This window comes from Amphiura filiformis, chromosome 18, assembly GCF_039555335.1.
Source record: "Amphiura filiformis chromosome 18, Afil_fr2py, whole genome shotgun sequence".
NCBI classification, from domain to species: Eukaryota; Metazoa; Echinodermata; class Ophiuroidea; order Amphilepidida; family Amphiuridae; genus Amphiura; species Amphiura filiformis.
Genome location: NC_092645.1, coordinates 3,576,202 through 3,590,782, shown reverse-complemented (window position 1 = coordinate 3,590,782; position 14,581 = coordinate 3,576,202). Strand labels below are relative to the sequence as shown.

General features: G+C 38.4%; 1 protein-coding gene across 1 annotated transcript in view; it reads left to right on the top strand.

The window, feature by feature from the left end:
• The first annotated feature begins 2,107 nt into the window (after positions 1-2,107).
• The window catches only part of LOC140139760 (uncharacterized), a 38,135-nt gene continuing 25,661 nt past the window's right edge, over positions 2,108-14,581 (top strand). Inside the window, 4 exon segments of the mRNA XM_072161465.1 lie at positions 2,108-2,211; positions 8,307-8,477; positions 8,972-9,101; positions 11,225-11,390. Coding sequence (XP_072017566.1) covers positions 8,323-8,477; positions 8,972-9,101; positions 11,225-11,390 — 451 coding nt within the window. The 5' untranslated portion in view covers positions 2,108-2,211; positions 8,307-8,322.

Below are 14,581 nucleotides of genomic sequence, written 5' to 3'. Positions count from 1 at the left end.
GGTTGGTCAAGGGTGTCATTTGGTTGGTCAATGGTGTCTACTACCCACAGGATGCAGTGTCGAATTAATGAGATAAGGAATAGGCCTACAATTAAAAAAATCTAGGGTCGTACACCTATAGTAACGCTGATCCTGGTTGCGATGGTTATCATGTGGAATGTCTAGGGTGTGCGCTCTTGAAGCAGCAAAGTCCCTGATTTGTTGTTAAATGGTTTATGGAATGATGTGGGCCGTAGTGGTCAGCGACAACCTGTAAAGTGTGCTGAGGCTTATGGATCCTATTTTTTATTTTGTTAGTATTTCCATGGTTACCCATTTTACCCATGTTTAAGCAATAAAATAATGTCACCATACGTCAACTTGAATATAAAAGTTATTTTAATCCTTGATCTTGATCCTAAAACTTATTTAATACTTATTTAATACTTTTTTAAACTTATTGCCGCGCCAGTAATTTGGTATTAAAAATGAAATAAAATCAATCAATCAATAAATTAATTAAATGAAATAAATGAAATAATAATAATAAATGAAAATAAAACAAATAAAATAAAATAAAATAAAATAAAATAAAATAAAATAGAATAGAATAGAAAGAATAGAATAGAATAGAATAGAATAGAATAGAATAGAATAGAATAAAATAAAATAAAATAAAATAAAATAAAATAAAAGTTGGTAATAAGGTGGTAAGTAAGTTGGTAAAGTAAGTTGGTAAGTAAGTTGCCCGGGGGTGCCACTCATATACCATTGCATGTTGTCATCACTGACCAGACACTTTTATTTTTCACCCAAAACACTGACATGCCCAAGGGCTGAAAGGTAACCCTTACCACTGACCTGCTATGAAAAAAGGATACCCAAATCACTGACCACAGCCATGGTGCAAACAAAGGTACCCATATCACTGACCTAGCTTACATGTCCCAATGACCCTTTTCACTGACGAAGGTAGAAAGCAATATTTACCTAGTGTATTTCCAATCCCTTTACATACAATTTCTGTTATAATATGAAATAGCCTGGAATATCATCCTTAACACAAAATCCATGATCCGCGCTAAGCTCTGAAATCTGAAATATAAAGCACTTTTTTTTTCCCCGTTTAACTTCGGTTTTGCGCGGGTGACAAACAGCGATGGCAAATGTCACTTCACGATTTCCAAAAGGCATGGTTCCTGTCATATCTGGTTCAGCAGTCAAACGTATGTCGTAATCCATTCCGATTACACAGTATCTGTACCTTGTACAAAATTTGTAGTCTCTACGCCCGTCTCTACGCAGCCCGCTCGGCAGCATGCACAAACATCACCGAGTTTTAATCATGGTACAAGACCGGGCACAAGACTAATATAATACACTTACAGACCCGGAAGTAAGAAGTTGTTTACAATCAGGAACGAAAACAGCGGCTGACGTCAAATGCTGGACTTTGATTTTTCATGAACCCAAAACGCCGACATATCTATTGTAAAAAAGGTACCCTTTTTTCCAGAAAACACCAAAATTGAGACCCTTTTCGCGTCTCGCGCGGGACGTGGCCTATGCTTAAAAAGATACCCTTTTACCGCGAAATTTTGGTCGGTGATGACTTCATTGACGGTTCAACTGGCACCCCCGGGGTAAGTTGCCAGTAAGTTGGTATTAAAGTATTAGGAAGGAAGTCAAGTAAGTAAAGAAGTAAAGAGAAGTAAGTAAATAAATAAGGAAGGAAGTGAGCAACTACGTATTAAGCAATTAAGTAAGCAACTAAGTAAGCGAATAGGCGAGCAAGCAAGCAAGCAAAAGCTATAGCGTAGCAAACGAGCAAATAAACCGGGCAAATAAATAAACGGTAGCAGCCGACAAATTTATTAAATAGCGCCACCAATCAAGCGAGCAATAATAATAGTTGTATTTTTATTTTTAGAATAGTATTGTAAAATTCTGAAACAAATAATACAAGGTAAAACTTTTAAAATTACAGAAGCCATGTACTAATTTATTTTATAAATCAAAAAATATAATATTTCATTTTAAATTATAAATTTAAATAAATAATATTCATAACAATGACAAAATTTGCTAAAAATGTACTCTTACAAAAGGTAGTTTCATTCAGGAAGTGGTTTTCTGTTTACGAGGCTGAGTCATTTTGAGTTTCGACAAGTGTTTTAGGGCTGAGGATTTTGCCCAAATTATAAGAATCTGTTACATTTCAACCACAACAAGGTACGTGGTCATGTAAAGAGCATTTTACTTTATAATACCAATAGCTTTGTATATAATAAAACATTCCACGTTGTGCTCAAAAAGAGCTAATCAAGTGAAGCAATGTAGGTGTGTCAAATTCATCAGGTTGTTTACTTGTCACGCTTGTAAGTTGTATACACTTGAATGCGTAAGCTTATCAAGTTTTAAGCTTGGACGAAAAAGATAACGGACAAACTCCAAATAGTCAAGAGTCTCTGCATCACTCGCTAATGGGGCCGATTGTTCTGTGAAATGTGACGGGCGAAACTCAAACTGGTAGCCTTTGCCATGTTCGCACACACTACTAGTTCGCAAGGCAAACTAAAAAAAACCCGGGCAAACAGACACATCATTTATCGGTAGTCGGTACAACATTTTCGTTTGGTGATGCCCTACGGTATGGGTTCCCTGCACTACACACACACATGCTCACGTACATGACATACCATATATTTTTTGTGGTCTTAAACTAAACACGAAGACACGCAAAGCTGTAATTGTAAATTGAGGGGTTTTTTGTTGGCGGCGTATACATACGCTATACGTCGAACAACTGAATACAAGCACAACGTATGGACCAATATATTTTTGTAAACATTTTAGGCCTATAACAAAATGTATATTTCGTACTTAAATTGTACAACTATAGTTTCTACCCTATTAAACGTCGAACAACTGGATACAATGACAACGTATGGAAAAATATATTTTTGTAAACAATTTGAGGTCATTATCAAATTGATATTTTGTACAATTTGTACAGCTATCGAATCTACCCTATCACAAGCAAACGCATCCTGTATGTAAAAAGTGCCCTTAAATACTGGACATCGCCAATATATTTATGACAAATTTGTGTCCAGAACACGAAAAGTGTCCAGACCTCACGCTTGCTCTCTCGGCTACAACAATGGCGTAAAGCAGATGACGTATTTACCAACTCTGATGATGCGTAATGACCTGACCTTATCAGACCGATGAGTTACATAGGTTTGATCCACCAGTCCCTTTACTGCTTTAACGCACAGTCATTTTATTCCGCCATGTTTATTGTTTCGAGATCGGGGCCAAGGAACTTAGGCTACACAACGTGCACAGCTCTGACAATTTCCCACAATGCCTTGCGCATTTCCAGAAGAAGGCCTGGCGATTTCCCACATTTCCAGTAAAATTGTAAACAACGCCCGACGTTTCGATAGGGAAAATGGAGATAGCGAAGTCGCATTTTACATCAAACAGCTGTAAGAGTAAAACGTTCTGAAGGATCGGTAATGATTAACAGCTGGTCTGGTGTATTTGAAGTTCATATTGAAGTTTGTAAGTTTGTGACTTCGTATGTTTAATGCAATTGATATTATAGGAAGCTTAAATTGGCAGGCTCTCATGCAATGTGTCCATCTCTTACGAATATATGTGGACGTTCAGGGGCAAGTCATACTGAAGTATGACTTGCCCACACAGGGTATACTACCCTATGACCTATAAAAGTTACCTGTTATCAAAGTGTCCGCAAAAAACTGGTCATCGCAAGTATCTTTGCTGAAAACTAAGGATATTCACGCTGGGACAGGCCAAAAACCTTACCTCGATCGTAAAATCCAGCCGATGCATGTCATAAATAATTCATTATTCGATTGTTCTGTGAAATGTGACGGGCGAAACTCAAACTGGTAGCCTTTGCCATGTTCGCACACACTACTAGTTCGCAAGGCAAACTAAAAAAAAACCGGGCAAACAGACACATCATTTATCGGTAGTCGGTACAACATTTTCGTTTGGTGATGCCCTACGGTATGGGTTCCCTGCACTACACACACACATGCTCACGTACATGACATACCATATATTTTTTGTGGTCTTAAACTAAACACGAAGACACGCAAAGCTGTAATTGTAAATTGAGGGGTTTTTTGTTGGCGGCGTATACATACGCTATACGTCGAACAACTGAATACAAGCACAACGTATGGACCAATATATTTTTGTAAACATTTTAGGCCTATAACAAAATGTATATTTCGTACTTAAATTGTACAACTATAGTTTCTACCCTATTAAACGTCGAACAACTGGATACAATGACAACGTATGGAAAAATATATTTTTGTAAACAATTTGAGGTCATTATCAAATTGATATTTTGTACAATTTGTACAGCTATCGAATCTACCCTATCACAAGCAAACGTACCTGTATGTAAAAAGTGCCCTTAAATACTGGACATCGCCAATATATTTATGACAAATTTGTGTCCAGAACACGAAAAGTGTCCAGACCTCACGCTTGCTCTCTCGGCTACAACAATGGCGTAAAGCAGATGACGTATTTACCAACTCTGATGATGCGTAATGACCTGACCTTATCAGACCGATGAGTTACATAGGTTTGATCCACCAGTCCCTTTACTGCTTTAACGCACAGTCATTTTATTCCGCCATGTTTATTGTTTCGAGATCGGGGCCAAGGAACTTAGGCTACACAACGTGCACAGCTCTGACAATTTCCCACAATGCCTTGCGATTTCAGAAGAAGGCCTGGCGATTTCCCACATTTCCAGTAAAATTGTAAACAACGCCCGACGTTCGATAGGGAAAATGGAGATAGCGAAGTCGCATTTTACATCAAACAGCTGTAAGAGTAAAACGTTCTGAAGGATCGGTAATGATTAACAGCTGGTCTGGTGTATTTGAAGTTCATATTGAAGTTTGTAAGTTTGTGACTTCGTATGTTTAATGCAATTGATATTATAGGAAGCTTAAATTGGCAGGCTCTCATGCAATGTGTCCATCTCTTACGAATATATGTGGATGTTCAGGGCAAGTCATACTGAAGTATGACTTGCCCACACAGGGTATACTACCCTATGACCTATAAAAGTTACCTGTTATCAAAGTGTCCGCAAAAAACTGGTCATCGCAAGTATCTTTGCTGAAAACTAAGGATATTCACGCTGGGACAGGCCAAAAACCTTACCTCGATCGTAAAATCCAGCCGATGCATGTCATAAATAATTCATTATTCCATTGTGTAAATGACAGTGATTGTGTCCATGTATTGTTATTGCACCTGCGATCTCGCGCGAGAGCAGTGTCAAGCTCAATTTATACTCGATCGCTGGATCATCACGTGAATTCGCCTCTCGAAAACCTCTCACTGCTAACACACAGTGTCTTAAATTGGAAAAATCGTCCTTCTTTTAATCTTCCAGCTTGAATGGGGAATTAGCATTGGCTGACAATAAAAAACACTCAAAAGTTGGACCAAAACACTCAAAAGTAAGACCAAAATAAGCTGAACCACTCAAAAACTAGCTCAAACTTCAAAGTAAGACCAATTCAAGCCAAATTTACTGAATCCACTTCACTTGAGTGCCCTCTTGAGTGAAGTACTTCTTCCTATTGTGACTGTATTGACTGATCCAACATTCAAGTGCATTCATCCAACTTTGAGCTTATTTTGGTCTTAATTTGAGCTTGTTTTGGTCCTTCTTTTGAGTGTGTACTATTGTCAGCCACACCTAATTCCCCATTCAACCAGGGTATTAAAAGAAGGACGATTTTTCCAATTTAAGACATTTGAAGTTTCCAGTGTCTACGAGGTTGTTGCATCGAGCACGCTGACTGGCTTAGCAATTATCAAAGTAGTTTTGTAAACCAATCAGGTTAGACGTACTTTACTGGCGAGTCACATTAATTAATACCGTAAAAGGCCGTCGCGTTCATTGATTGGCTTACGATTTCAAAGAATGGCTTTTGCAACCAATCACAATACGGGTTATATGACGCCCGTCGGAAATTTTGCATACGTCCACGATGACGTCATGCCCCAGCGCCACGAGGCTGGCTTTTCTTCGAGTGGTATAAAGTCAGTTTCACACCTGTGATTTAATGGAGCACATCCACAGCGCATTTGACAGATAAAAATGAAATGGGCAATTCTGAGCAACGGGATTCCATGAAATGGACGATTATGTAAGTTATTCTACAGGATCGGTAATAATTAACATCTGGTCTGCTGTATTTGAAGTGCATATTGAAGTTTGTAAGTTTGTGACTTCGTATGTTATGTGCAATTGATATTATAGGAAGCTTAAATTGGCAGGCTGCTCATGCAATGTATCCGTCTCTTCCGAGTATATATGGATGTTCAGGGCAAGTCATACTGAAGTATGACTTGCCCACACAGGGTATATACATACGCGAAGGCACACAATGCTGGCATGATTGTGTTAGAAATGGTACGGTCGAATGATCGGCCTCATGCTGAATGCAAGTTGATAAATAATTTGTAGTTTGATCGAGAAATCTGTCTAAGTAAATATAATTAAAAATACTATAGTAGGCCTATACACGACACCATACAGTTACTGTGTGGACAGTGGTGGATAGAAGATAGAGTATGGAACTATATGTTAATTACTTCAATCACTCAATCGTTGCCAATTTTCAAACGTATTAAAAGTTCTAAATGTTACCTAGGCTAAATCTTTAGAGCATAGTTTACTAATTTTTAAGAGGTTAACAATTCGCCGACTTGTCCTTTGAGCAACTTTTTCGGGCACTTTACCCATCGTGATCGGTGTTATTTACTTCCGAAGTTCCATTGCTTTACACGGTGTCATGCTTCACTAATTCTGACACGTTTTGAGATAGCTGATAGCTCCCCATTCTATCCTCATACATGATACATCGCCAGTTATCAGTGCCTGGATTGATCAATCTGTAGTTAGTCTGTGTATCAAGATGTGGATGGCCCTTGTTCTTTTTAAATGTAGACTGCAACTTTCTTGTCATAATGATTACATTGACTTTTGCATTAAAATCTATGCAGATTTTCTGCTTCGTGTGTGTGTGTGTGGGGATCAAGTGAAGTATAGACAACATATAATTATGTAGGTTTCTTTGGCCTATTTTTACTTTTGATTTTCTATGTAAAATCTTACTATAATTCACCAGAATCTGTACATCTGTCCATCTGTCTGTTTGTCTGTTTGTCTGTCCGCCTCTTTTCTCGGAGACTACGGGTCGCATCGCCCTCAAACTTGGTGGGTGGGTGCAGCTTGGTATGAGGAAGAACGAGTTTATATTGGTTAGTGGGTCAAGGTCACCCAAGGTCATCCAGGGGTCAAATTAGTAAAACTGTTTGTCTCGGAGAATGGGGGTCGCACGTTCCTCAAACTTGACGGGTGGGTGCGTCTTGACCCGGTACAGAACAAGTTTGTATTGGTTAGTGGGTCAAGGTCACCAGAGGTCATCTAGGGGTCAAATTAGTAAAAACTGTCATATGGGCATGAAACTTGGTGGGTAGGTGCATCTTGACCTAGGACAGAACAAGTTTGTATTGATTAGTGGGTCAAGGTCACCCAGGGGTCATCTGAGGTCAAATTAGTAAAAACTGTTTTCCGCCTATTTTCTCGGAGACTAGGGGTCGCACGCTCCTCAAACTTGGTGGATGGGTGCATCTGGACCTCAGACAGAACAAGTTTGTTTCAGTTAGTGGGCCAAGATCACCCGAGGTCATCCAGGGGTCATCTGAGGTCAAATTAGTAAAAACTATCGTATGGACATGAAACTTGGTGGGGTACAGTCAACTTTTATAGTCAAATTTTTGGAAGGTCATTTTGGGGTCATCCAGGGTCACCCAGGGGTCATCTGAGGTCAAATTAGTAAAAAATATCATATGCGCATGAAACTTGGTGGGTACAGTCACCTTTTAGAGTCAAATTTTTGGAAGGTCATTTTGGGGTCATCCAAGGTCAAATTACTAAAAACTGTCATATGGGCATGAAACGTGGTGGGTACAGCCAAATTTTGGAAGGTCATTTCAAGGTCACAGGGGGTCATCTGAGGTCAAATTAGTAAAAACTGTCCTATGGGCATAAAACTTGGTGAGTACAGTCACCATCAGCCAGGTAATCGCGACAGCCGAGAACCGCCAAATACGGGTAACCGCCTAGTACATATAATTTATCATAATTGTATGGGCCAATTTGGCTGACTAGCGAAAGTGTTTAAAAGTTAACAGTAAACTCTAATAGTTTTTGACATTTCTTGAAACCATTTTCTTCTTTGCAGACCTTTCTAATCCAGCATGTGGCGTTCTCAAGTAGGAGCCCAAACCAGTGTAGACAATGGTGATGACGATGATTGGGAGACTGATCCAGATTTTGTCAACGACATCAGCGAGAAGGAATCCAGATGGGGATCAAAGTCTGTGGAAGGATCGGGACACCAGGGATCTATAGAGTAAGATTTATTCAGCTGAATCAGCTCACAGTGGTAGCATTTACCGTATTTCCTCGAATAGTCGCCCCCATCAAATAAACGCCCCACCACTTTTTTTCAACCAAGATGTTTCAAAAATGCTGATATTTCCATGCTATCTTGTGTAGTAAGCTTACCAAGTTGCCCACATGGTCGATAATAGCGTCAGTAATCGGAAGTTATACAATTATTGGCTATATCTCATTTGAAATCAATATTCCATCATGATCATCCGACTCATTTTACTTGATATGAATACATCACATCTAATTGAGAAAATGTCAGATGCAACAATATTCCGAGTTTACCTCCAACTACAGACTGGGTGTATTTTGGTGGCAGTGGGTAGAAAAAAATAGGGGGCATTATTTTGCTCCCAAAACTTGGGCTTTGCTCCCTGGTTACCCCCCCTGTTAAAACCAATTACCAATTTCCCACATTCACTCTAATTCAAAAACTTTTCACCATCTGTACAGCATCCACAAACTTCGTGAAGGCGTCACAGAAGATCACTCAACATCGAAGAAGAAAGAGCTAGAAACAGGACCCAAGGCATCCTATGGGTACGGTGGCAAATTTGGTGTGGAGAAAGACAGAATGGATAAGGTAGGATTGGATACATGAAGTACTGGCTCAGTGGTGATCTGATAGATAGCCTGGATGGAAAAACTTAGGAATACAGGAAGCTCATTGCAGGGACATTTTGTGCTTTGGAGGAAAACATTGCTTCCATGTGAAAGAAATTCGGTGATATTTTGCTGTGTTGCAGGTGGTGAAATTTGGCATCTTCCTGGGAATTCAACATTTTTACAGCCAGGCTGATAGATCCTGCTTTGATTCATGCTATAATTTTTAACATATAGACCTATTCAAGTCAACGTGTTCTGAAGAATTTTGTAAATAGCTTAAGTTTCAGATCCGTATAATTTTTTTTTTCATCATAATGTCATTTTTTTATGGAGACTACAGTTGGAACAAAAACGGATTTGAGGACCAGTTTGTTTTTCCGGGTCATCATTTTATAATTCTGGGTCATTACCGCTAGTTAACACAAAAATATGCAAATTAGCCTGAATTTGCATGAAGGACACGATCCAGCATGGGGGTATGTCTTATGTACAAGACATTGCCGAATAATTGACAGACATTGCACTTTTCTTTCCATTTATTGTGAAGTTCCAAATACCTGAGTGATAGTTTCATATGTTAGTGACATTGGCTGTAAGCTGTATTTTTGCCTGAAAGTGAACAAATTCATGACATTTCTGGTCTACCATTTTGTTTTAAATACTGGTATTTTTTTTTTCTTCTGGTCGCTGCACCCGGTTCAGTGGTTCATGGAAAATTGAGGCATAATGGCATCCAGGGCCTAGATTTCAACGAGAATCACAGAATCGATTCTTGTGATGATTCTTGTAAGATTTGGTTGCGAGAATCAATTTCTCTCATTCTATCAAACAGTTAGTGCAGCGACTATTCTCGCAAACCAAGACGAAATCGAGGCCCTGGCATCGGGCACTAGCTTTACTGACTTGGATACACATGACCTGTTTAACTTAACATTTCCGATCTGGATTTCAAAAAGGTCTGCATGTATATAGAACTGTAAATGTAACATGCAAACTTTGTATTTTCATTCTTGATGATTTTGTTTAGTATTTTTGTGTTATAATTCTGGATGCGCTGGATCAGGTAGATAAGACTCATGAGAGCCAATGTTGTAAAAGAAAATTAGTTCCAAATAATTACTACTTCTCTCACCCTAACCAATGTTCTTGTGATATTATTATTTTATCTATTCTTCACTGCTGTTATTATTTCCTCTGTAAGGTGACTGTTTCCCTAATTGGGCTATTCCAGTTGAATCCACCCCCCCTATGGAAGATATGACCTTAATCTCCCACATGGGGGGGGGGTGTAGATTTCAAGTAGAGTCACCCATTCAGGTAGGAAAGTCACACTCCTTGTGTAGATGAATAAGGTCATGTCTGTCATAGGGTGTGTGTTTTTCAACTGGAATAGCCTACTACCTGATAGGGACTGATAACATAGTGCAAACAAATAATAATATTATTACTCTGCATAAGTATTAAAGTTGACAAGACATCAAGCAGCCATGTCAAAAATGTGACCAGCTCCAACAAAACCTGGAACAAGTCGCCAGACATGTTTTGAGTAGTATGCACAAAAGAGTTAGACCGGGTCTAAAGTTAGACCTGGTCTAAGTGGAATTTAATTCCTTCGGGAATGGTCCTTTACTCTTATTTCCTGCCTAGAGTAGCTGGCAAATTCTAAAGATTTAAATGCAAAGTTGAAAAATAATACAAAAGAACTTACGCAAATGTAAAGGAAAATGTCCTTTCTCCTGGGACTAAATTCCACTTAGACCAGGTCTAACTTTAGACCCGGTCTAACTGTTTTGTGCATACAGACCTTAGAGATGACATTCCCATTAAAAAAAATCAAATTTCGGAATTCTTAATTTCATGGTATTTGACTGTGGGACTAAGTGGACTTTCAAATCCTTGAAAGTACTTATTAAAACATTTGAATTATGATAATCTCTAAATTCAATCCTGTGTAAGGCATGAAACTTATTGGCCCACTCAGGCTAGTATAATTTGGCAAAAATATCAAGGTATCATTTGCAAAATTATTCATATCTTGAAAAGTATTGATGCTATTCTTTATTAACCTCATAATGATTGTCTACATGTTGTCTTTGACAGTCTGCAGTTGGCTCTGATCACGTAGAACAACTCAATAAACATGAGTCACAGAAAGATTATGCCAAGGGATTTGGTGGCAAGTATGGCGTACAGAAAGACAGACAAGACAAATCTTCCTTGGGTTATGAATACCAGGCAAAGTTAGAACAGCATTCTTCACAGAAAGGTAATGGTGGAACTGAAGACAGGGACCGCCTTTTGGAATTTGCAGGAGAGCATTAAATAGCTCTTCTTGAGCCTTCAAGGAGAGTTGTTTAAAGCTTTACATTACAATAGAATGTAAGGAGAGAATGCGAAGGAGAGCTTAAAATCACAGATCACTCTCCTACATCAAATTTAAGGAGAGCAATAGTGAGCAATTGCTCTCCTCAAAAGGTAGTCCCTGTGAAGAGTTTTGATGCAAAATGTGATATATCCCACAGCTGCTTTGTGTATTTTTTGTATTAATATTGTTAGTGTTGCCCGATCCAGCCCAAGATCGGCAGTGCCGATCTTCGATTTCAAAATTCACAGATCGATCCGATCCCGATTTAGATATAATAATTATAATATTTTCAAATCAGCGCTAGTCCATCCTCAGTTTACCCAGCTACACAGATGAATTTTAATATCTCTTAACACACAGCTACATGGACGAATTCATCACTTAATTTCCCTCCTTACCAGCCCTTGAATTAAGGATCTGAAGGGGCACGGCAACATTTTTAGGGAAAGTTGATAATTGCCTTGGATTTTCACTGAAAAGGCAAGGCAGCACAGCAGTTTGTAATATTTCAAGAGGGCATCATGGCAATTGTTGAAAATTTGAAAAGGGCACCAAAGCAATTTCTCAAAAGTGAAGAAAACACACACAAACATAGATAGATGATTTTATAATGAAGGGGCAGGGCTGGGGCACCGGCGGCAACTTCATTAGAGGGCACGGCAAGTAACTGCCTTGGGTAAAGGACATATTTTGAGGGCATTACGGCAGTGGGGGGGCACCCACGGCAAAATGCCATGGGTGCCGTGGGTTAATTCGAGGGCTGCTCCTTACACACACTTGGCTACACAGACGTATCCATCTCTTAATTTCCTTCCTTCATGAGGAATTCGTCTCTTAATCTACAAACACAAAAAATATTCTTTTCTGCCAGAATAGGTGTACAAAAGCTTCCTTGCATTTATAAGCTTATCTATGCTGGGACCACTGGAAAGTCTATTGAAATTTTTTTGGTAGATCGGTATGAAGATCGGCAGCATAGGGTTTTTTCCAGATTGACCGATCTCGATCTACCGATTCTGGATCGGCCAACACTAAATATTGTTATTTATGCCATGAGATACACATAGAAACGAAAAAAGTTACCATTTTGTTGAAGGAGCAGAGTTCAACAAACCATAACCCCGCTTCTGGATATCGTTTGAAATCAAATGATATACTATTTTAAAGCTTATGATATATATTTTCTAAACATGAAATAAAACAAAATTGACCGGGCCAACTTTACGGCTGATTCGTAGTGTCCAGTCACATATGTAAATTATATATTACAAGTCCAATAGTTTACTCACATTTTAGACGTTTCCATCTGGGACCTTTGGGAGGGAGCAAAAGTCATCAACGAAGACTCTTGCAAGCAAACCAGATGGATCAGAGAAGCAATGTGGATCAGTTAATAGGGGGGACAACGTTTTCAATCGTGATGAAGAGACATACTCATTATAAATCATGTATACGACCAGCTACTGCAAAGAACTGAACACTCGGAAGTTGATATAGTAGGAGTGTTGTTGATTCATTGCATTACTGATGAAGTCTTCCAATTGGAAGATGAAACATCTAAAGGAGAGTAATTTCTTGGACTTGTAAAACATAATTTACCCATACTAGGCTGAGTATGGTATTGAAAGTTTGCAGGGTTCGGTTTTTGCCGGCAAAAACCTGTTTCTGCCGGCAAGGGTGGCAAAAACATGTTTTTGCCAGTTTTTGCCCAGTTTAAACCGGCAAAAATGGCAAAAACTGGCAAAAACTCACTTATAGTCACTCAAATATTAAAGAGTAACACACAAAGCTCATAACAGTAACACAAAACTTTTAATGAATCATTCAACATATTTTTTGTCTCAAGTCCTTAATAAAATGAAAACGTTTTGAATTTGATATATGCCACATTTCGGTTAAATGCTCTTGAGCAATGAAAATGCATGCCTTTAATTTCTTAATATGTTACTTACAATTACAAAATCTGGCCTTTTTACACTCAGGAAATTTAATATTTTTGTAACTTTTTTTTTTTCCAAATGCGGCAAAAACCTACGAACCCTGAAAGTTTGATATCATTATAAAGAAAAAAATTAACACTAAATATATTAAATGTATAGGAGGGATAAAGGTATAGATACTAGTAAACTGCATCCTGCATAGTCTACTTTTGTGTTATGCTTGTAGTGACAACTGAAAAACTTGGCGTTTGTATCATGTTGGAAAACAGGGAATTCTGAAGAAATTAGCATGTTGTAATTATAACACATAGGTTTGTTTCACTTCTACACATCAATTGTATTTTTGTAATATAGTATACAATACTTAAAGGTCCGTAACCCGATCGACAGCATCATCCCCCCGATTTTTTTCATTGTTGATGAGGTTTTGGTATCACATAATAGATACTATATATTTTTCTCATTACTATCCTGAAATTTGACGCTCCAAGTCGATGTATTTCTGGAGAAATCATGAATCACAGCGGTTTTTACAGGTATACCAGTTTGTAAACAATAACAATTACTTGGATCATGGGAAGAGAAAAAGCGAACTACGCTAAGTGCTGAGGAGACGGTCCGCCGTATATAATTAAAACAATTCCTTGATTATTTCAGTTGGTGAAATAGCTCAATTGGCTAGCCTACCGTTCTTTTACCCGAGAGGTACCGGTTCAAAACCCGGTATCGGAAGGTTTTTTTCCTCTCCATTTTTAACCCAAACTTTTTATATTCATTTGAAATGTACATATTGCAAGGGGAAATATATTTTGTTTCCTTTTTTTTTGAAACGGTACGAAAAAAACAAAAAAACAAAACAAAAAAAATATTTTCCGTTCAATACGGGCCGGGCATTGCAGCATGTCAGCTCGTCATACTGAACGGGAATTGTTGTTGTTGCATGCCTACCCAGAATGCAATTCACGATACAAGGTATTGGATTGCAAATTTGGCTATTTATTCACATTTACGCTGAAAATGCTCTCGTTTTTTCACAAAGCAGCATAAAGGGGGAGATATTTGATATTATTATGTAATTTTAAAGACAATCCATATCCAAAACCAATAGGGTTACCCCCTTTAACAATGGGCATTTTGATTCCACTCGCAGTT